General features: G+C 39.0%; 1 protein-coding gene across 1 annotated transcript in view; it reads right to left on the bottom strand.

Moving 5' to 3' along the window:
- Nucleotides 1-21350, bottom strand: part of wdr47a (WD repeat domain 47a) — a 37219-nt gene extending 15869 nt beyond the window's left edge. The window contains exons 1-7 of the mRNA XM_022665557.2: nucleotides 21166-21350; nucleotides 18635-18801; nucleotides 13784-13867; nucleotides 13490-13574; nucleotides 11947-12758; nucleotides 10854-10971; nucleotides 3242-3423 (exon numbers count right to left, since the gene is read on the bottom strand). Coding sequence (XP_022521278.2) covers nucleotides 3242-3423; nucleotides 10854-10971; nucleotides 11947-12758; nucleotides 13490-13574; nucleotides 13784-13867; nucleotides 18635-18792 — 1439 coding nt within the window. The 5' untranslated portion in view covers nucleotides 18793-18801; nucleotides 21166-21350. The remainder of the gene's footprint in view (nucleotides 1-3241; nucleotides 3424-10853; nucleotides 10972-11946; nucleotides 12759-13489; nucleotides 13575-13783; nucleotides 13868-18634; nucleotides 18802-21165) is intronic.
- Nucleotides 21351-24744: the final 3394 nt, after the last annotated feature.

Here is a 24744-nt window from a genome sequence, read left to right as displayed (position 1 = left end):
CTCCTCATCCCCGTTTTCATTAGCTACTTATTCCTCCCTCCCTTTCTCTGTTCAGTCTTGCTCCCTCCCTCCTTCACTCCATCCCTCCATCTCCCTCTCAGTAAATCCACAGGATACTGCAGCACTGAGTGCACTTCATTACCGAGGAAACTACGGTCTTCATTTATTTCTTTGAAGCCCCAAAACTGGAAGCCTAAAGCTGTATTATGTTTGTAGGGTGACAGTACATTAAAAGTAATTTTTGAAAATATATATATATATATTTTTTTTTTCCCATTTAATGAAATAAATTGCCTAAATGTTTTGTTGTTTGCTTTTGAAGCACAAACATATAATAATACAGCAGTGCTACTTTAGTCATGAATTAACTGCGGCAGTGCTACTCTCATCCATTTACCTATTGATTAGGGCTATTTTAATCCTAAATTTATCTCAGCAGAGCTATTCTAATCATAAATTTACTTGTGCAGTGCTATTCTAATTATAAGTTGACCTCAGCATTGCTGTTCTAAGCATGAATTTACCTCAGCAGTGCTGTTTGTCATACATTTACCACAGCAGAGCGATTCTAATCATTTTCAATTTACATTAGCAGTGCTATTCTAACCAAACATTTACCACAGTTTTGCTATATTTGCCATGCATCTACCCACGTAGTGCTATTATGATCATAAATTTACCTCAGCAATGCTATTCTAGTCATAATCGTACATCCGCAATGCTATTTTAAATCATACATTTCCCTCAGTAGTGACATTATAATCATACATTTACCATAGGAGACCGACTCTAAGCATAAATTTACCTCAGCAGAGCTACTCTAAATCATACACTGACCTCAGTAGTGCTATTCTAAGCATGGATTTACCTCAGCAGTGCTGTCCGTCATACATTTACCACAGCCAAGCGATTCTAATCATACATTTATTTCAGTAGTGCTATTTCTGTCATACATTAACCTCAGCAGTGATATTCTAATAATACATTTACCTCAGCAGAGCGGTTGTAAATATAAATTTACATCAGCAGTGCTATGTTTTTGTGCTATCTGTGTGAAAGGGCCCTAAGGCTGGACAGTACAAATAAAATTTGTATCACAGTATTTTGTTTTAAATGATGCATCACTTAAACAATAAGGGTACATTAATAATCAGTTCTTATGACAGAATGTCACACCTAATTATTAATTGACACTAGTAAAAACACTACTAAATTATTTAGATTTTAAACTAATGTCTCAATTCATTTTTATTTACAAAATCCTTAATTATAAAAATGTAGTAAAGTGTAATAGTGTCAAATAAGTTAGACATTACTTAACCAAGCACTGCTAATTGTGACCCATAAAGTGTTATCTAAAATTCTTTATTATTTTTTATATATATTCATAATATTGGAAGTTAAGGTCAGGGTCAGTCTGGTCTACCAGCACAAACTAGCTCCAATCATATCACTGAATTAATGGGGCAGATGAGCAGCTCATGTCACGACTAATGAAGCTTCATCATGTGACTGAGCTGACAGGACAATGGCTGTTTGATCTTCTCTGATCTCCTCTGTCTCACCCCTCCACCCGTCTGTCTCTCTGCATTATTTATCACACTTGTCCTCAACAAGGGCATCGTTTTTGGAGGAGCTCTGTTAATTTCTGGGCTTATTTTAGCAATTTCTGTGAATGTGACGGCAAATACAATATACTGTACGAGCAAAAGTGTTAGGACACCTGCTCATTTAGTGTTAAATCAGACCGCTAAATTGGTAACTAAAGAAAAGCTAACGCTAGTTAGCCTCATGAATCTGATTCAGCCCGCACAGCCATATTTGGAGATGGTGAAGTGAAATGTTTGTAACACTTTCACAAAGTTATCAGGTGTAGAGTGTGCAGTTATTAGGTGTAGAGTGTGCAGTTATTAGGTGTAGAGTGTGCAGTTATTAGGTGTAGAGTGTGCAGTTATTAGGTGTAGAGTGTGCAGTTATTAGGTGTAGAGTGTGCAGTTATCAGGTGTAGAGTGTGCAGTTATTAGGTGTAGAGTGTGCAGTTATTAGGTGTAGAGTGTGCAGTTATCAGGTGTAGAGTGTGCAGTTATCAGGTGTAGAGTGTGCAGTTATTAGGTGTAGAGTGTGCAGTTATTAGGTGTAGAGTGTGCAGTTATCAGGTGTAGAGTGTGCAGTTATCAGGTGTAGAGTGTGCAGTTATTAGGTGTAGAGTGTGCAGTTATTAGGTGTAGAGTGTGCAGTTATCAGGTGTAGAGTGTGCAGTTATTAGGTGTAGAGTGTGCAGTTATCAGGTGTAGAGTGTGCAGTTATCAGGTGTAGAGTGTGCAGTTATCAGGTGTAGAGTGTGCAGTTATTAGGTGTAGAGTGTGCAGTTATCAGGTGTAGAGTGTGCAGTTATTAGGTGTAGAGTGTGCAGTTATCAGGTGTAGAGTGTGCAGTTATTAGGTGTAGAGTGTGCAGTTATTAGGTGTAGAGTGTGCAGTTATTAGGTGTAGAGTGTGCAGTTATTAGGTGTAGAGTGTGCAGTTATCAGGTGTAGAGTGTGCAGTTATCAGGTGTAGAGTGTGCAGTTATCAGGTGTAGAGTGTGCAGTTATTAGGTGTAGAGTGTGCAGTTATTAGGTGTAGAGTGTGCAGTTATCAGGTGTAGAGTGTGCAGTTATCAGGTGTAGAGTGTGCAGTTATCAGGTGTAGAGTGTGCAGTTATCAGGTGTAGAGTGTGCAGTTATTAGGTGTAGAGTGTGCAGTTATTAGGTGTAGAGTGTGCAGTTATCAGGTGTAGAGTGTGCAGTTATCAGGTGTAGAGTGTGCAGTTATTAGGTGTAGAGTGTGCAGTTATTAGGTGTAGAGTGTGCAGTTATCAGGTGTAGAGTGTGCAGTTATCAGGTGTAGAGTGTGCAGTTATCAGGTGTAGAGTGTGCAGTTATCAGGTGTAGAGTGTGCAGTTATTAGGTGTAGAGTGTGCAGTTATTAGGTGTAGAGTGTGCAGTTATCAGGTGTAGAGTGTGCAGTTATTAGGTGTAGAGTGTGCAGTTATTAGGTGTAGAGTGTGCAGTTATTAGGTGTAGAGTGTGCAGTTATCAGGTGTAGAGTGTGCAGTTATTAGGTGTAGAGTGTGCAGTTATTAGGTGTAGAGTGTGCAGTTATCAGGTGTAGAGTGTGCAGTTATTAGGTGTAGAGTGTGCAGTTATCAGGTGTAGAGTGTGCAGTTATCAGGTGTAGAGTATGTGTAGGCTGGAACTGACCTGTTGAGGAAGGTCTCTGTGAGGTTGTGCTTGGCAGTGGGCGGAGTCTCCTGTTGCTGGACTCCTCCCTCCAGCAGCATCTGCTGGTAGAGCTGTCTCTGCTGCTGCTTCTGCTCCAGGTGCTGCTGCACCCGCAAACGCTGCCTGTAGAACTCCTGATACTGCTCTGTGGAGTCTCGCAGCTAGAGAGAGAGACAGAGAGATACAGTGAGACAGTGAGAAATCAGAAAGGCTAAAATATACACAAATTATACACAAATATTAGTATAAGCTACAGCACATATATATATATATATATATATATTATGTTTCTTTTGTAGCATAAAGGACATTAAAAACACATCTTGACAAGCTGCGAGATATGGAACCAGCATCTGACATTAATAAAGCATGTGAACTGACAGAGTCAGGCAGTAAGAGACGAGAGAGGAGAAAAAGTCATGATGTAACTTAAAGCCCATCAGAAACCAGTGCCATAAGTTGAAGGACAAACTGCAGGCAGTATTAAAATTAAATTAAATTCATACAAAGACGCATAAAGCCACAGTAGATCACATGTGAGTGGAATTTACACAGAGAAAGGCAGTCAGTGCTTTGGTAAAGCTTAGACACTTCAGGAAACGATACTATCCTAGTCCTGTACAGCTCGTATCTTTTAACCCTCCTGTTATGTTACGGGTAAAATTGACCCGTCTTAAAGTATAAAGCTCTAGCAAAAATAGTTTAAAGTATTTTTTCAGTATGAAACTTCTTATGCTTGCCCTAATCAGTGTAATTATATATATATAATTATAATATGAAAATGGTTCATCTCACATATATGCAACCACCCCTTGCAAAAAGGAAACCTAAAACAAAAAAGCAATGTTATGTTTCAATGTTATGTAAAACTACTGTTTTATATGTTGGTCTTTCAAAAGTTCTTTTTTAATGAAAAATTAGTGAATTATCCTAATTGAACCATTACCTGTTATAGGTGAGGAACACCAATGCACTAAATATGGACTATATTGATAATAATTAGCAATGGAACAATGTTTGTTAGGATTTTTTCAGACATCTTTTGGATAATTAAACATACACCAAGTCAAACTGACCCGGGAACACCATTGCTGTTTTTTTAATTGAATTTAATGTTAAACACATCAAAGCTATACAGGAACACAGGCAGAATTATTGATTATTTATTATAAACAGACGAGAACATGTTTTATACTTTAGATTAAAAAAAAAAAAACAGTAAAAGAAAGGTTTACTTTTAATCCAATCAGAACAGTGGGATCTAACAAAAGTACAACCTCGCTATCTCGTGGCTTAATGGGGTTTAAACATTTAATCTTTGCGTGTAACTAATAATTAAATATCAGTAGTGTTTTTGAAAATCAATACAGGAAACTGCGATACAATATAAATATTTTCTTATTCCTTTAGTTACTATTGAGCAGCCAGAATCAGGAAATGCCATTCTCCCTCTTACATCATCATCATGAAGCTCTGCTTTGTTGCAAATTACTCACAAAAGCCGCCAACAATCCAGTGGAATTTAATATTAGTGCTTTCATTTGAAAAGTTATATCCAGGTCAATCTGAAATAGAGAGAATCAGAAATGAATGAGACTCATGAGATCTGTGAGTCAGATGAGAGGTATCTGTGAGCGACATAGAGCTGCTAAATCACAGCGGTGACATCATGCTTGTGTAACAGCAGAGCTGAGCTGTGGTGAGAGAATGGGCTGTGGAGCTGTGTACAATAAACACTGTGCCATATGGAGGTTATCGATTCGTGGTATTTTTTTGCATTAAGGTACTTTTTTTTTCAATAAGCTTATTTACATATATGTAGTTGTGTTCTACTTTTTTACACTTTAATCTGTAAATTGCTGTAAAACTCAGCATGCAGTTATTTCTAAGGCAGATATGTAAATGTTTACAGGCGTGGTCTTATTAGACTAAAAGTGCTTCCCCCGCTGCCCTATAAAAAGCTCTCAGAGGCTACTTGGGGTTAGAGCAGGGGTGTCCAAACTACGGCCCGCGGGACATTTGCGGCCCGTTTCCTTTTTTGGAGCGTCCCGCGAGGTATTTTAGAAATAGAATGAAAGCTGGCCCGCTGTTAAGCAGGTTTTTATAATGTGAGATTCAAAGTTTGAACGCTAGGTGTCAGAAACGAGCCAAAGAGTCTAAAAGCGGAGAGAGTGCGCAGTTTTAGCGCAGAAAAACGGGCCAAAGAGTCTAAAAGTTGCTGTAATTAAGGAGTTTAATATTAAGAGACATCATGAAATGAAACATCAATGGACTTAGAGGAGCAGGTTGGACATTTCATCATTCCCATCATCTAGTCCATTCATACATCAGCCAGCCACAGTCACATGTGATGAATGCGCTCTTTGCACAACTACTTCCTCATTCTCATCAGTGCTGCTCCAGCGTTTCCTGTTTGGCTTTTCCAACACACTCGCTATGGCAGTATTTTCAGCTGGTGTTTACAAGAGCTTCTAAAAATTACCTATAAACTATCATACCTACACACTACCAAGATTCTTTTCTTATATTTTACGTTAGCCCACACAGCTCAGCATTAGCTAGTATAGCTAACTAGCTTGCTAGGTGCATTACTGATAGCTGTTAGTTTATCCTGTTATCAAATGGAAGTCTAATAAAATGCTAGTAATAATAATAATGCTAACTATAATAATAATCATAAAATAATTATACAAATGCTAGCTATAATAATAAAAATGCTGGCTATAATAATGCTAACTATAATATTAATGGTAGTAAAAATAATCATAAAGAATCATACACATGCTAGCAATAATAATAATATTAATAATAATAAAAGTGCTAGCAATAATAATAATAATAATCATTTTAAAAATAATTATACAAATGCTAGCCATAAGAATAATAAAAATGCTAGCTATAATAATAATAATAATAATAATATCTAGCTATAATAAAAATGCTAGCTATAATAATAATAATAATAATAATAATATTAATATTAATAATAATAATTAGCTATAATAATAATAATAATAATAATATCTAGCTATAATAATAATAATAATAAAAATGCTAGATGGTGGCTCATTCAGGCAAGTACGTTTAGCTGATCTCCTCTCCCAAACACGTGGAGCCTGGGTGCTGTAATGTTAATTATTCAGTTTAAAAAGCAGTGGCACTGCACGCTTTGCCAGTCGTCTCCAAGCTTCTGAAGTTTTTGGTTTAAGCAGGTAGTCTGGTATGAAATGTTTGCTACAGACCTTTAATACGGTGAAATGGTGAAGTGGTCCTGACTGATGTTCATCAGTCACTGTTTATTAGATCACTCTGAGCAGGGAAGCTATAAAAGCTTAAAGTTTCCATAAAACTTAGCAGACTCCGTGCAAAAAGGAACACAGCAGTGCTGAAAACGGCTTGAAATCTTCACGCTGGATACTCATTTTGACCTCTCGCTAGTACAAAATTGTAAGTTTTGCCTATACAGGCGAATGTAAACAATACAACCGGAAACGTCCGAGCCGCATTATTTGAAAGCGGAAATGCGTCAGAGCCGCGAGTGCAAGGAGCCCATTAGAATCAGAAACCTGGACCTGCCACTGACTGGAACCATATCATCTTTAGCGATGATTCCTGGTTCTGTTAGGGATTTGAAAGTGGTCGGGTATGGCGGCCTCAGGATGAGAGCTTCAGTCCTGCTTTTGCTGGGGATTGACACACTGACCCAATTGCATTGCATACAATGGTCAGTCGTAGTAGTGATACAAGGGTCACTAGCTTCAGTGATATGTGCAGAACATCCTGTGGCCACGTGTTGTTACAGAGTTTCTCAGGAATGTCTGTTGTGGTGCCACAAACCAGCCAATGAAAGCAGAGCTTTTATGCCCGAGCCATTTACAAAACCACTTAATAACATAGTACTTTAAATATGCAATAAATGCATTTTTTTATTTCATTATGCAAATCTGGCAGCTGTGTCTGTGTGTGTGTGTGTCTGTGTGTGTGTGTGTGTGTGTGTGTGTGTGTGTGTGTCTGTATGTGTGTGTGTGAAAACAGGGCAGATAGGGCAGATTTTAAAAGCTCATCAGTTGCAACCGATTTCCTCTGCTGTGACACACCACTGCTGTTTAATAGACTTCACAGCTCAGGAAGAGATCAGTGCCCTGAATAAATAATCTCTCTCTGTTCCCACATTCTACAACACCTCTTACATTTAGCAATGAGAATCACTACAGGCTCCAGAACTAGGAGTGGGAATCTCACAAAATTATATCATCACAACACATTGACTACAATTATTATAACAATACTGTGATTCTGTGATACTCAATATATCACAAGACTGTCAGGGCTCTGTACTATTTTTTGCACTGGTTGCATCTGTGCGCCTAACTATTTTTCTTAGGTGCACCAGCACAAACGTTAGGTGCACCCCTGCCTTTAACACTGCAGTTTTACAGGTTGACTTTTTTTTTTTTTAGCACTGTCCATTTAGGCCAGGGGTCGGCAACCTTTAACACCCAAAGAGCCATTTGGACCCGAAAACACTGGGAGCCGCAAATACTTTTTGGTCCCTGTTTTAGCGCTCTGTAGCGCACCGGTCATTTGCGTATTACACAATTTGATTTAGGGCGTGTCTGTGTGTCTTTGGAATCGTGAGGGCGCAAAAATACGCCTTTGCACAGCTCAAAAAGGAATGTACTAATTCTCTTAATTAATCACGGGGGTTTTTGGGTGTAACGTGAAATAAACCAATCAGCATGCCAGTCTCATTCGTTTTAAGAGTCAGGTGCACTCTGACTTTGGATCGCTGCGCTTTTGTGCGTCTCAGCAGAGGAAACTGAGCTGCTGGTTGACGCTGTGAAGGAGCTCCAGCAGCTCATTTACGGGAACAGCAATGTTATTTTATTTACTATTCTGTTTATTGTTGATGTAAAAGTTGGGTTTGCAACACTGACTAACTGACATTAGTTTCACTTTCAAATCATGGAAACAGCACAGCAAAACCTCAACCTGTCCTTTATATGTGACAGTATTTGATTAACTTTACAGGTCCTCACTCATCTGAAGTTGAACTGAATTGAGGTTTAAGATTATATTTGTAACCTCGCTCTGAACGCTGCGAAAGAGACGAGGTGCAGCGCACTTTGCCTCAATAACAATAAATAACATTTCAGTAAAGATGCTGGTTATAGTGTTTTTTTTTATACTATTGTTTTGCTGCTTAAACTACACTTGATCTGACGTCATTTATTAAAACGTTAAACTTTTTTTTTTTTTTTTTACCAAGACAGAGGCGCAATGCCGCTGGGCTCATGTCTCTGGCAGTGAGCGGCGTTTTAGAGAGCAGACGAAACTAGTAATGAATTTATATATTTTATATTTTAATGTATGTGACCTGGTGATGAGAAACGAACATATACCTTTATAGATCTTCACATAGCAGATATTAGCAGATATATTACAATAATGTAACAGAGTGGAGGACAGTGAGAGATTAAACACAGTGTTTAAAAACTCCAGCAGCACTGCTGCATCTGATCACCTCACTGTACCAGCAGCTCAATTACATCTCATACGCTACCGCCATGCTAATTAGTGGTGGTTATGTGGGGTCCTGAACAGTGAAGAACAGGGTAAAAAGAGGATAATAAAATATTCAGAAAAACAGATACAGGACAATTACACTCTGTAATAATAGGTGTAGAAGAAAGGAGGTGGTCATAATGTTATGCTGGATCTGTGTGCATTTTATACACAGCAGAGAAGTGGTTTAAAGCTCAGAGGCGGATAAGCCGAGACACACAGATAATAAGCTTATAGTTAGACAATAAAACCACAGGGAACCTAAATCCGTGTTTCCTTTCTAATTAGGGTAATCTTGCTGTTGTTGGCACACAATCCGTTTTTAGTATATCCCATAATTAACTTCACAGAGTTGACCAAAAAATTACCAGTTTATGCTCCAAGTACAGGGATAGGATAGTAAGATTAGCCATGTTTATTTAACAAAATCCTGTAAATTTCACACACATGACTTGAGTAGCACAACTAAGGTACATTTATGATTAGAATAGCACAGTAAACAGAATGAAACACTATTTCAGCATTGAAGATTTTATTTGATTTGATTTTGGGTCAAAACCTCTTCCTCTTACATTCTTTTTGAATAAGGCGTAGAGTTTAAATGAGTTTAACAAAAATACTGCATTAATCTTTAAGAACTTATAGATAATTTTGGCACAGTCTGTCCAATTTTACAGGTTCACACCCAAACACACACTTGGCAACTCCAGCATGGCAACAGCCAACTGTGAGCTCCAGCGGGACAAAAGGAGGACAGCAGACGCTGCATTAATTACCCAGACCAGGAGTTAAGAGGCAGTAAGACCAGAGCGCACACACACACACATCCAACAAAACCAACACCACAACACACACCGATTTAAGACTGAGTGGCAAAACACAATACAACTGTATCACTTATCACAATAGGTTTCAGTTTACTAGCTCTCTGCTGTCCAGCTAAAAGACGTACAGGGCTAACATAGTGACGTGAGCTAAGATAACTCTTTTTCTATCTACATTTAACTCACTTGTGAGTTGAGTTGCACTTCTGAGTTAAATTTACGATTAGAATAGCACTGCTGAGGCAAGTGCATAATTAGAACAACACTGTTGAGGTATATGTATTGTACTTTGTTGGTATGTCTGCTGGGATCTAAAAGAGATTATGTGCTCATTAATTTTTTTTAGTTGTTTGATTGTAGTTTTGCAACTGTTTTTCCCAACATTGCAATGGATGGTAACCATCGCGACGCCACGCCCACTTTTATGTTTTTCCAGAAACATGCACTGACCTTCTCTAGGTCTCCTTCACCTAAAGCTTTAGCAGGGATTGTACAGAAAATGATCAAATCAGGTATATAACTTAAATTAATTAGAGTCAGGGATGAAAATTAAAATACCCTACTGCTACAAATATGCCTAATTGGCATATTATTATTATATTATTTATAATTTTTATATTATTATTCTATTATTATTAAGATATAATTATTTATATCTAGGTTACAGCTTGTCTTCGTTTTTTTCTACATGTCTGTATTCATTTTAAACATTTTATGTTACTCACGCAAATAGAATAAGCTTGCTCGTTGTGTGTCGGGAAACTTGCTCATTGTCAACCAGTGTTGGGCACGTTACTTTGAAAAAGTAATTAGTTATATTTACTAGTTACTTCTCCAAAAAAGTAACTGAGTTACTAACGGAGTTACTCCACTATAAAAGTAACTAGTTACCAGTAAAAGTATCTATTGACTTACTTTTGTTACTTGCCCCTTTAAAAATGTACAAAAGAAAACAGAAATTACATAATTTATTAGAAAAATAAACAAAAATAAAGCCAAAATGTTGACAAAAATATAATCTAACGAATTTCATAAACATAAACATAAAAAAATGATGATGATATCATCGTCCATCGCGATTTCACTGTAAACATAGTCATCTGCCAATTAAGGAGACATCGCCCAACCCTATCTGGTGGTGATGGTAATACGGCCGCAGAGTGAACTGACTTGCCTCTAAAGACTTTGATGCAATAACGTACCTCATTCTTCTCTGCGGAGCCGGGTGTTGTGGCGTCTTGGCCTGGGGTGGGAACAGGCCGGGAGTTCTGGGGACCCGTTGAACTCATCATTTTATCAGAGGGAGTGTCTGTTCTGGAGCTGCAGAACAAACAGGAACACACATCATTCTGTCTCCCTCTGTTTATCATAAACATGTATCTATTATTATACAGTAATTACTACACAGAAATGACATCGCGAACAGCTTATTCTTTCTTTTAAACTCCAACACACACACCCTTACTATAATTACAGTACATGTGACTACATATACTGACCTTATTTGTTCTGAACAGTGTCTGGGAGAGGATCTCTTTTACAATACTGAAGGTTTTCAGCAACACCCACAGCTTGCTACATCACCTTATCCTGGCTCATATTACACTCCTGACTCAGGGCTTATTACTCATCTTTACATAAAGCTTAATGTAAAACAGTAGGATCAGATGGAACAGATTTAAATTAACTCACAGTCTGAAATCCCAGCAGAAGCACATGAGCTCTGCACTATTTAGCATGAAATTCTAAAGGACATCATCCGCAAAAATGTCAAACAATTTGCACAGTTTCTGTCTGAATTCAGACAAAAGTTATACAATCAGCCCTGGTGCATAAGCTCATCAGTATATTATGCTGGACAGAGATGATACCTGATTGTGTAAGATGACTCGTCTGTAAGTGGCCATAAATGCATCAAAACACTTGAATCCTTAAGCTGCGAATATTGAATTTTTTGCACTTTACACTTACACTCCTTGCAAAGATAAGTAAATAGCTTTACAACAATTTCTTGTCCTAACCTTGTAGTAGCTTAATAATACACATGATGACTTTTAGTAACTTAATTCACAACAAAAGTTAGCCACAATGCTAACAGCCAGCCTGAGCCGGGTTTTAGACTCAGCAGACAGTTACTCTGTATTTTTTCTGTAAATGTTGTTGCTAGAATATTCAAACCAAAAATGCAGATATTTAAATATGAGTATGATATATGATATGATATGAGTGTATTAGTACAGGTCATAATAAGAGTATGATTGAATTTATTTTTTGGCTGCACGAACAGTAAAGTACCTCTCTGGCGACTCCTCGAAGATGCTGTGACACTGCGACTCCTCCATCATCAGACTGCGGCTCAGGTTCTGACCACTGGGGTAATGGAAGTTGGCAAACGAATGCGACATGGGAGAGGCCTTCCCCGGGTCTGTGGCTCCTCCCCCTCCTCTCTTCTCCAGGCCCGAGAGGCCGTAGGAGAGGCCGTCCAGTGCCGGGTTGAGCGAGCGAGACATGTACGTATCGGCGGACTGCGGGCGGCGGAGGGGGGAGGCGGGGTAGGGGGACAGTTTGCTGATCAGCGGGGTCAGCAGGTCGGCGTACGCTGCTTTGGCAGGTTTGACCAGTCGGTCCGTGTGGATGTTGAGTATTTTCTGTTCGAAGGCGCAGGAGAAAACACTCGGGGAGAGGTTTTGGAGCCAGGAGAGCAGGCTGAGGTCCAGATCGTCGCAGCCGTTTCCACACAGCATATCGATCCCCAGAAGAACTTCTCCTTCTGTGATTTCCTCGCCCGTGGCTTTGCTCTGGCAGAACTCCACGCAGCACTCGTACAGCACGCCTTTGATGAGCAGCTGGAACAGGCGGTTGCCGCTGGCCTTGAATCCGGCCTCGCTCAGTTTGCGGTCGGCCGGGATGAACTCCGCCACCATGGTGCAGGCCTCCTCGAAGCACTGGACGCGTGCCGTGCTGGGGTTCCAGTCCTTGAACTCGGCGTGGTTGGTGAGCCGGGGCAGGGTCAGGAGCAGGCACAGCTTACTGTAGTCTTCTTTAGAGGGGCAAAACTCCTCCAGAGCGTGGAGGCACTTCACTGCTTCCTGCATGGTGAACTCCAGCTGTTTGGGAGAAAGAGAGAAGAAGAGAACAAAGAACAAAGAGATAAAATGAGTGAGTGGGCTGGGGAGAGAGTGAGGGAGTGCTATTCATACAAAGTGACAGGATTTGATGCAGACATAGATAGTGCATTACAACTATTTTGGATCTTTTAATACCAGGTTTTTCAACCTGGGTAAAACTGGATCTGGGCATATTTTCTGTTTTTGGTAGGGCTGTAAAATATATAACATTTGTATCGATATTGTGATAGGGGAATTCACTATAAACATATCAAAACAGATGTAATAACAATGTGAATAGCAGCACAGGTAGTGTGAGGCAGAGCAAGGTAGAAAGTGGTGGGGGAAAGAGGAGGCAAAGAGTGGTAGAATGAGGTAGAGGTAGGGGAAAGTAGGGTGTGGTAGAGAGTAGTAAAGGAAGGTAATGTGAGGTAGGGGGGGTAGGGTATGGTAGAGTTAGGTAGAAATTGGTGGTGGTGGGGGGGTAGTGCCGGAATGGATGGAGTTAAAGGTCCAGAAACAAATACTGTACAAATATTACTGATTCAGTGTATATGAAAGATGGCTGGTCAATTGTTATTGCTTCTACCATGAGAATTCACATCATTTCAGATTTAACTGATTTCAGAGTTTAGCTTTGTGCTCCATATGTACACACACCAAACAGCTCAGTCAGCAGGGCATCACACTGACACTTCACCTTACAGTGATCTGTAGGCAGCAGTACTCACATGCTGTGGCTCATCCTCAGCTGACATGGCGTTGTTCACACACAGAGCCTCCAGAAACTTCTGCTTCAGCACAATGTAGCGGAACCTGAAATGCCATTAAACTCGTGAGAAACGCTTTTCAAAACACTTCAGCTTACATGCTTCACTATCCACAATCAGCATTCACACTTTACTATACATTCCAGCATACATGCTTCACTATCTACGCTTAATAAATAACCACACATCAGCATTCACGCTTAACCAGCTACAAAGGTATGCTGTCCACAATTCTAAAGAATAGACAAAGCTCACCTTTTCTTATCAAACTTATCCATACACTCCAGAGGCTGAATAAACTGCAGCACCTCGTCCCACTGTCCATCCAGAATCAGCTGCCTGTCAGAGAGAAAGAAAACAGAAAACCTCATTTAATACTAATGTCTGGCCCACACTACACATTACTCAACAGGATGCAGGATTTTAATCATTTTGCCAGTTTGTTCACCACTCAATCAACTTAATCTTCTTAAAAGCCCACACAGTAAAGCACGATAAGTTTAAATTAAGAGTGCTATTCTAATCATACATTTACCTCAGAAGTGCTATTCTAAGAAAACATTTAGCTTAACAGTACTATTCTAGTAAAACCTTTACCTCAGCAGTGGTATTCTAATTATACATATATTTTAGCAGTGCAAATCAAGTCACATGGAAGTGAAATGCACTTTAAAAAGGCAGCCAGTCTTTTGGTAAACAAACAAAATGCTAAGTCAGCTAGGTAGCAAGCTAACTCAGCTAAAGCTACTATGCTAGCCCTGTACAGTTTGTATCTTTCAGATGATTCATGTTTTCATGTGTTTTCAGTGATAATTCTGTTTTATCCAATCTGAGCTTACTGACAAGATAACACAAATCAGCAGAATCACCTACAGTTGCAAGAAAAGTAGATGAACCCCTTTGGGATTACTTGAATTTCTACACTAAAAAAGTCACAAAAATGAGCAAACACAGTCTGCTTAAACTAATACCACACAAAACATATGTTTGCATGGTTTTATTGAACACAACATGTTAATATTCACAATGTAGGGTGGAAAAAGTAATAAAAGTAACGGCAGCAATAACCTCAGCCAGCAGATCAGACCTGCACAACTGAAATTCTCTGGAGGAAACGCTGTGCTAAGAGTTTGGGAATTGAACTCATCAGTGCTGTAGTTAAAAAATCTAACCCTGCAGAGACAGAGCTGCTGATTTAAAGCTGTGTTTATGCTCGTTATTATAGATATGTATCTTTCTTTCATTGCTTGCAAGCTTATTTTTATGTACTACACTTCTTTTTTTGGTTCGTGTGTCCAATGATACAAGGCACTAAACACATCATACAAACATGCAGATAAACTCATTTAAATATTGTTTTTTTGTAATTAGTGATATTTAAGATATTTATGATATTTTAGTTAAGATCATGTTGGAATAAACCCTGTAATATTGTTGATATGATCAACATCAGCTGTTTGGGTGGTTTTCTCAGTATTTTGGCGGATTTGAAACACGTTGAATCACGTTGGAATTCCCCCTTACGATTCGGACACTCAAAGAAAAATGGCTGACATACACAATAGTGCCCTAACTAGTAAATAGGGAGCCATTTCGGTCACAGCCTTTGTCTGTGAATGAATAAATCAACATTCATTGAAAAGACCAGTAAGAAGTTCTGTATGCTAAATGACAAAGAAGGCAGCAACAAGCTAGAAGCTAATAAGCTAATAACAACATTCAATAGAAACAGAAAAATAGATATAAAATAGGAAAAAAAACAACTAAACTAAGCTCAAAATACTAAAGGAAATATAATCTAACTAATTCTAAAAGAGCAAAACGAAATAGTGACCACAGGTACAAAAATATAGAATATAAAAATGTTAGTAATATAAAAAAAAAAAGAAATAACAACAACAACAAAAAAAAGAAATGAACAAAAACAACAATTTAAGAGCCACTAAAGTGGTTCTAATCTCAAAGCAGTACCTTAGCAGACAGAATATAAAGCTTTACCAGCGCTACGAGGCGCAATGTTAAAATATCCCCCTCCACCCCCCGGTAATACCGTATACCGCCATATAATCTGACGACGGTATGAAAAACTTCAATACTGCCCAACCCTACTGTCAACACTACAGACACCTCTCTGAATTAGTGAAACCCTTACACTGGAACCACAAAAACACCCTCACACTGCAGACAGGGCCAGCTCCTGGCACTTACTGGTTCTTTCTGTCTAGCAACAAGGATGATGGTAGGATGAATGGGAACTATTGTGAAATCACTGGCCCTCAACACACACACACACACACACACACACACACACACACAGTAACAGTAACAGTGAGAGAGGCCCATACTGAGTTTAGTTCTTGGCATTCACTCAAACTCACATTCAATAGCAAACAACAATGCAGAGTAAATCAGGCCTTCTTCAAAATAAAGTCTTTCACCTTTTCTTCTTTACTGCCCATTATGAATAAATTAACAACACTGGAATTTCAGAATAGAATACAAAGATATGTTGAAGATATTTAATAACATTTTTGTACTCATGGGAGAGAGTCCAGAGCACCCATACTAACTAGTTTCCTGCTGACTAAAAATAAATAACAAAATGTTGGGAACATGGTGTTGTCATCACACAAAAACCCTGTACCTTATATTTTCAACTGGTGTTTAAGAGGGCATTTTCCTTTTCTTATGAAGCGTCCATTTTGGAGATTTTCTACATGACAGTGATGATATGCGACTCAAATAAGTTCACTACCACAATGAGTCATATTCAGTAAAAAAAATATAAACAAATTATATCAATTTATATTTAGATTAGTCTATGGTCAGTCATTGGTTTGATTCATCAAATTTATAATATCTTATTTCAAAAGGTGGGCTTGATATAAGTGATGCAAAGTGATCTGTAATACAACACATTAGGCACTAATGGTCAAATTTAAATAATTTAATTGAGATATATTTGTAATGCCATCTATTGTTTTTTTTGGTAGCAGCAGTGTGCACTATTAAAACAGCAATGTGCAACATAACAAAATAAATAATAATAAATACAGGAACAGTCATGTAGAAAATAATAGAACAATTAGAGCCTTAACAAACTGAACTCTATCCTACTATAACAGTTAAACATGAAAAATAGGACTTTAAGACTTTTTCGGTCCCTGAGAATGAGAAGTTGTTTTCTTTAATAAAGATATATTATTAACTTTATCTGAGAGAAAGATGCTCCTTAAGGTACCAAAACTATTAACATATTTGAGTCTAGACAAAACAACTGTTATTTTTATATTTTCATTAAGTTTTTCTTTAAGAAGATGAGAATGTCCACATTCTCTGGAGAAAGAGCTGCTCTTTGAGCTACAGTGTGCTGCACCATTTGCGTAGCTTAGAGGGAGGGATCGTCCATCCTCTTTTTGACTTCAAAATATCGAAATTGTGACACCCCTAGTGATTATAATGTTTCAGCTAAAACAAGTTATTTAGTCCTAACTGGTGCAGGGAGTAGCTTCTCATTTCTTAAACAACTATGTGGAAAGACTGTGATCATGAAAAAAAATTTTAATCTGTTTCAGAAGGGTCAAATCATTGGCATGTATCAATCAGAGAAAGCATCTAAGGAGATTGCAGAAACTACTAAAATCCGATTAAGAACTGTCTAACGCTTTCTTGGAACTGGAAGGTCAGTGGAGGGACATCATCTTTAAGAAAGGAATGTGGTCCCAATTAAATCTTGAATGATTGTGATGATCACTTAAACGTTGTTGAAATCAAATCATACATAAACAACACTAGAATGTTTGATAGTGAAAGTAAGAACACACCCCTACACACACTGCAAAATTAACTGGGACTAATTATCAGTGAGACTAACCAAAAAAAAGTTTTAATCTGCAGAGGACTTTGGAGCAATGGAAGAAGGTCATGTGAACGTCTGATGAATCCAGATTTATCCTGTTCCAGAGTGATTGAGCATCATGGTAAGAAGACAGGTGGCTGAATTGATGGACCCATCATGTCTAGTAACTACTGTACAAGCCTGTGGGGGCGAGGCTATGATCTGGTGATGCTGCAGTTGGTCTGCAGGTTTGGGTTCAGCAACAGTATGTGCTGAAAGAATGAGGTCAGCTGACTACCTGAATATACTGAATATAGACCAGCTTATTCCATCAAATGATTTTTTTTCCCCCTGATGGCACGACCATGTTCCAAGATGACAATGCCAGGATTCATCGGGCTGGAACTGTAAAAGACTGGGAGCATGAGACATGGATTGGCCCTTTGAGAATCTTTTGGATGTGCTGGTGATCTGCTCCAAATCTCCCATCATCAATACAAGATCTTGGAGAAATATTAATGCAAATAAATTTTGTGACATTTTAGAAGATTGTGGAAATGATGAGGAGAATGTTCTGTACCTCTACTTATATTGCATAAAAATGGATTGAATGAAATATTTAAGCATTTTTAATTGTTTAAAAGGGCACAGAAATTGATTTTCGCTTTCTCCTAGCTGATATAAAACCCACTCAGAAACTGAATTAGGTGTTAGACTATAAAGAACGTTCAGTGCAGTGCAGCAGGGCCTATAATATAAAAACTACCACTGCACCTTAGGGGCCGCGAATAAAGCACTATTCAGGCTCTACACCCTAACAGCACCCTGATTCTCACACAAATCCCCCGTGTGTGCAGGACTGAGGATAATTTTTTATATTTGGTTAAAACTCTGGTTTGTGTGCGATTTGTTTCTGCAGGTGTAAAAATAGTAATTACACTCAGATTTATTACCACAACTACGAACTTATACCATCTCTGCTGCCGCTCCACACAAAGCTGAATAGAAATACATGCTAGTCTGGAACTCAGAACCTTCTTTCTGTATTTACTTTCTTGTTCCTCAGTGGAGAGAACATGATCATATGGTTGGTGTGACAATTTTTTTTGCATTTCTGGTCCTCCTTGTGTGAAACCAAACCAGAGGAGGGAAAAGCTTCAAGTTAACCAAATCATTAACTGATTCAGACCAGAGAAACCAACAAGAAGTGTGAGAACAGCCTGGGATGACACAAGCTCAGATGGGGCGGAGCTAAGAGCAGGTCAGACCTGAGGAAGAGCATGTCATCTGAGTAGAGTCCGTTTATCACACCGCTTTCCTTCTCCAGCGCCAGCATGCTGATGTGCAGCTTCCTCGAATTCAGGAAGTCCAGGATCACCTTAATGATCTCCACCTCCTTCACGTTTATGGTCTCCTCTGCAGTCATGGTGAAAGCCTGTCACGAAGGAAGAGAGAAAGTGAGAGTGAAAAAGAGAGAGACAAGAGTGATACTGGCAAGAAGGAGAGACAGTCCCCATGCAAAAAAGTATTGGGACACTGCTCAGTTATCGTTCCTTCAATGAAATGGACCGATCAGTGTTTTTGGGGGCCAAATGCCACGTTAATGGTAAAAAGCATGCCAGACATGCCTCAGCTGAAATAGTCTGTGATTCCCTGTAAAGAACGTCACTGTGGAGCTTTCTGACGGCAGCTGCTGCTACTGTCCTTGGTGCTGCAGTGCTTGGTGTTGTGTGCAGTTAGTGCTGTTTGTTAGCTCTGCTACTCACTGACTGTGTGAAAGATGTACTTCAGAAAAGCAAGAAAAAGTATGTGAATTAGTGGTGGGCGATATGGCTCTAAAATAATATCACGATATTTCATGGTATTTTCACGATAACGATACTTTTGACGATATGACAAAACACTGAATTCGAAAGATTATTTAGAATTTTATTGTTGCATGCAATATGATATGGCTAACTGAGATATTAAAAAAAAAAAAAAGAATTTTATCAGATTTGTAACAGAAGTCAATGATCCAGAATGTCATGATACTAATAATGCACTCCAAATGTCTCCATATATCCAGGATTAAAGTAAAATAAATTATACTGAACAGATATAATCTGTCTCTAGTATATATATCATGAAAATAATACCACACAAAAAATATATGTTTGCATGGTTTTATTGAACACAACATGTTAACATTCACAGTGCAGGGTGGAAAAAGTATGTAAACTCCTAGGCTAATGACTTTTCTAAGAACTAAGACTTTCTAGCTTTCTAAGACTTTTCTGGCTAATTGGAGCCAGTAGTCAGCCAACCTGGAGTTGGTTAAAGCGGCCCTGCATACATCAGTTTTAAGTTTCCTTAAGGAGCACTGCTTGATGTGAATCGTGTCTCACGCGAAAGAGCTCTCAGAAGACCTACGCTCAAGAATTGTTGACTTGCATGAAGCTGGAAAGGGTTACGAAAGTATCTCTTAAAGCTTGTTCATGAGTCCACGGTGAGACAGACGGGTCTACAAATGGAGAAAGTTCAGCACTGTTGCTGCTACTCTCTCTAGATGTGGTCGTCCTGTAAAGATGACTGCAAGAGCACAGCGCAGAATGATCAATGAGGAGAGGAAGAATTCTGTGTCAGCTAAAGACTTAACGAAATCTCTGGCACATGATCACATTTTTGTTGACAAATCTACAATAAGAAAAACATTCAACAAGGATGGAGTTTATGACCTCAAGAGAGCGATTCACACCAGATATCCCGAGAATATTAATGAACTAAAACAGCTTTGTGAAGAGGAATGGTCCAAAATTCCTGCGGATCGTTCTGCAGGTCTGATCTGCAACTACAGGAAATGTTTGGTTGAGGTTTTTGCCGCCAAAGGAGGATCAACCTGTTATTAAATCCAAAGTTTCACATACTTTTGCCACCCCTCACTGTGAATGTTAACATTCATTAACGTTGTGTTCAATGAAACCATACAAACATATATACATTTTTTGAGTGCTATTAGTTTAAGCAGACTGTGTTTGTCTTTTGTAAATCAGATCAGAACATATTTAATGACCAATTTATGCAGAAATCCGAGTTATCACGGTTCACATACCTTTTCTTAACTGTATATACAGACTAGTGTGTGTGTGTGTGTTTATGTATATATATATATATATATATATATATATATATATATATATAGATACATACATATACACACAGACACACAGCCACAGGCACACATACACACATTATTTATATATATTTATAACACATATATATATATATATATATATATATATATATATATATATATATATATATATATATATATATATATGACACACACAAAGACACACATTTATATGATTTCTGCAATCTGATCATGCCCGCTATCTGACAGTGCAGCTCCCGGACTCCTCTACACTCAGTCTCTGCTAAACTCGGTCCAGCACCGCGCCTTGAGTCTCAGTCTGGCCCCAGCAGAGTAGCCAAACCCCGGGTAATGAACCAGCAGGGCCGGGCAGTCCCACCCAGCTGAGCGGCAGCATCCGGAGCCTGTGCTTACTCACGATCCCCCCGCCCGCAGCCCAGTCTGCCCCGGTGCTCTATCCTCCGCAGTCATTTTAGGGCTGACCATGCCCCGTGTCCGCGGACACTCTGCCCGGTGTCCGCACGGAGAGGCGCTGCGGGCGCTGCGGCGGCTCTTTGGCTAATCCGCCGGGCAGATGGAGCTCTGTGAGCGGGGGGAGGCTAACTAGCGGTAAGCTAACTAACTAACCACCAGCATGGAGACCCAGCAGCGCGGAGCACCGCTCACCTGCTGCCGTCTGCATATACACAGGCCGCGTGGGTCCTCTCGGGAGTCCCAGGGGTCGGGCTGCCTCGTTCGGGTCTGTGTTTATCCTGTAGCCAGTCCTCAGGCTCCGGTCCTCGGGCTCCTGTTGTCTCGCCGCCCGCGACACTGTCCCTGCTCCGGTTGTCAAGCGAACGATTCCTCCGCGGCTCCACCAATCAGAGCGCGGCGTGGAGCGGAGTCGCTCTGAGGAGAAGCCCCGCCCACACAGGGCCGGGCAATCTCACACAGACACAACATTACCATCACAGAGCCCTGACTGTGGAGAGGAACTAGAGCCACATTAAAAAGCACACACTAGTGTGGAAAGGTGTATATGCAATTCACAACATGTAATTCTTTTCCACGCAAACTTAAATGCAAAAACACTATTACATTACATTTCACTGCACTTGATCTTTTAATTAAACATTAAAAAACAAGAATTGACTTTCTCAAAACCAAACGCTGAGTTAGTGCCAGAATTAAATAAAATACCTCGAAATGTAATCAAGGCACAGCTGTATTGCTTTTTACCATAAGGTACTTCAAACATAAACACCTCCTCTAAATGTAATACTTACGACACTGTATTGTATAATACGACTTTTTACGGAGGTGTATTGCTGCCACTTATAAGAAAAAAAAATTCTTCAACATGTCGTTATAACGAGAAACTATTTATATAACTACTATATCGAGTTATTATGTCGTTAAAACGACATACTATGTCGTAATTATGAGAAAGTATCTCGTTTTTATGAGTTAATATGTTGTTAAGACGACATACTATGTCCTAATTATGAAATAAATATCTCGTAATTATAAGAAGGTTTATGTGTGTGTACCACTGCACTACAGCGTTTCTCCGACTAAATGTCGCAGTTAATTGAATTAATACAATTCTACTTTGCACTTGGCTTAAATCACAAGGAAATCTTATTGTCACTGAGCGGCACTGATGGCATTTCCTTAAGCATTTCCTTAAGCATTCGAACACTGCGAAGGATTCTGAAGTCTCAGATATATACAGGTGTAAGAATAAATCAGACCTTTTAGACACTGCTCTTTTTCTAACTGAGCATCTTGAACGACACGGAAAGCTCCATGGATACAAACTACAGCTTCTTAAATGTCTACAAGCTGGGTATGTTGTCTCGCAAGACACAGTCAGACATTTATTAAAAGTTTTGGATCCAAGAAGAGTGGAGCTGAGATGCCGAAATCGCCTTCGTCGCAGGTTGTACAGGAATCCAGGTCCTAACTTTACATGGCATGTGGACTCATATGATAAACTGTAACCATACGGTATCTGCATCAACGGCGCTATCGATGGCTTTTCAAGAATGGTCATTTGGCTCCATGCCTACAAAACTAACAGCAATCCGAAGGTAATTGCCAGTTACTTTATCAACAAAGTTGAACAGAGAATGGGACAACGCAACTTTTTGGGGCAAGAGATTACCTGAAACGTGTCTCCCAACAAGCTGTTGATGTTTGTAGAGAAGAATGCCAAGAGAGAGGTCCTTACCCATGACTTCCCATCTCATGGCAGAACACTATCTACACCCACCCACCACACCTGCTGAAGCAACTGAATTGTACTTGTTTTTAAGGACTTGCACACTTAATTACATATAGATAAACAGTCACACGCCCTCTACAGCTTAAACCCAAGATGTTTGCTGATTTTGTGCTCTAGTGCCATCCTAAATATCCCACTGTATTATTAAAGGTACAGTGATTTAACTTTACTGTTAGTAGCAGCCAATTAAAATATTTGAACAAACATTGATATTTCATCTGAAAATGCAACATTCTTGTAAACCTAAACATCTGAGGTTTACAGTAACATAAGATATTCAAAAAGCAAATATAGTAAATTAATTTAATGTATCATCAACAGTGACAAAATCATATATAGTTTCACTTTGTGATTATCTGAACAATGTTTTGCATTGATGTATATGTATTTATAAATGATTCAATATACAGGGACATAATTATGGAAACAGTCTGTTTAATAAAATACATGTTTACATTAAAAAAGGGCCTTCTTTAAAATGTTTTACTCTGCTCAGAAAGTGCCTATTAACTGCCTTTAATTGACTGTTACAGGCCTTAGTCCTGTGTAATAAAATCTATTCTCTATTCTCTGAACATCACTGTCTTGCTTTGTCCTCATGCATGAGTATAAAAGTTAAACAATAGGACCAGAAACCACTATGACAACATTGCATAATTAAAAAAAAAAATGAACAAAGGGCAAATAATCTATGTGCCTGATTTCTCAACATTAAAGCACATTAACTTATCAACAAACATTTTTTAAACAGCCTCACACAACAGTCATATTCCCGGCTTGACACTCCTTGAGTTATGTAACATTGCAAACTGGGCAAACTTCAGTACAGAACATAAAAAATAGTATATAAAGCTCCAACACAAAAAGTCTTATTCTTATTTCCCACTTTTTCCATACTTATATTTTCCCATAGCATATTACAAGCTATGGTTGATTAACAGATCCTCTATATTCCTCTACATGTTTCATCTGTTTTAGTGTAGCTCATGATAATAGATATCTCATATACCTAAACATTTGCATGTATAGACAAATTACCCATAGTTACAGGGCATAAACGCACAGGACCATTTGGTTTAAACAATGTCCATTGTGTAAACATTTGTACTGGACAGGATGCTCTCCATTTCACCACGTAACTCAGGATAGGAGTTGTATGTACAAGGCAGCTCCAAAACAGGACTGCAGGTGTGTGCTACAAGTCGCCTTGATAGGCCATCCAACGTTGCGTATAGGATTTCAATCTTCTCAACACACAAAACATCCAATCCAGTCATAAATCTCAGCATCTTCTGAAGGCCCACACCATCCAGTCCTCTAATGTGCTGCTGTAGAAAATGGAAACTTTGATTTTCAGCTTGAGTTGTAGGGGATGCATCGAGCAGCTTCAAAAGTTTTCTTGTTTTTGTTTTTTTTCTTCATACATTTATTCTATCTGCTGTGCACTGGTGAAGACTGCCCTGAATATATGTTGCGAGACATCCAACATGTTGTGCAGTGCATATTTTGGTTGCTGGATTATCTGCTTGTGTGCAACCTGCAGCATAATTGATTTAGAGTTGTCTTGTGTGGGGACTGTTGTCACTCCCATGTGATCCATTAGATCCACTAATTCATCTTTGTCATCACCAATGGGATTTTCCTTTAGAGCAGGGGTGTCCAAACTACGGCCCGTTTCCCTTTGTGGAGCGGCCCACGAGGTATTTTAGAAATAGAATGAAAGTTGGCCCGCTGTTAAGCAGGTTTTTATAATGTGAGATTCAAAGTTTGAACGCTAGGTGTCAGAAACGGACCAAAGAGTCTAAAAGCGGAGAGAGTGCGCATTTCTAGCGCAGAAAAACGGGCCAAAGAGTCTAAAAGGGGAGAGAGTGCGCATTTCTAGCGCAGAAAATCAGGCCAAAGAGTCTAAAAGCGGAGAGAGTGCGCATTTCTAGCGCAGAAAATCAGGCCAAAGAGTCTAAAAGCAGAGAGAGTGCACA

Source organism: Astyanax mexicanus, chromosome 4 (genome assembly GCF_023375975.1).
Source record: "Astyanax mexicanus isolate ESR-SI-001 chromosome 4, AstMex3_surface, whole genome shotgun sequence".
Classification (NCBI taxonomy): Eukaryota; Metazoa; Chordata; class Actinopteri; order Characiformes; family Acestrorhamphidae; genus Astyanax; species Astyanax mexicanus.
The sequence above is the reverse complement of the archived record's forward strand: the minus strand, read 5'-3'. Positions and strand labels throughout refer to the sequence as shown.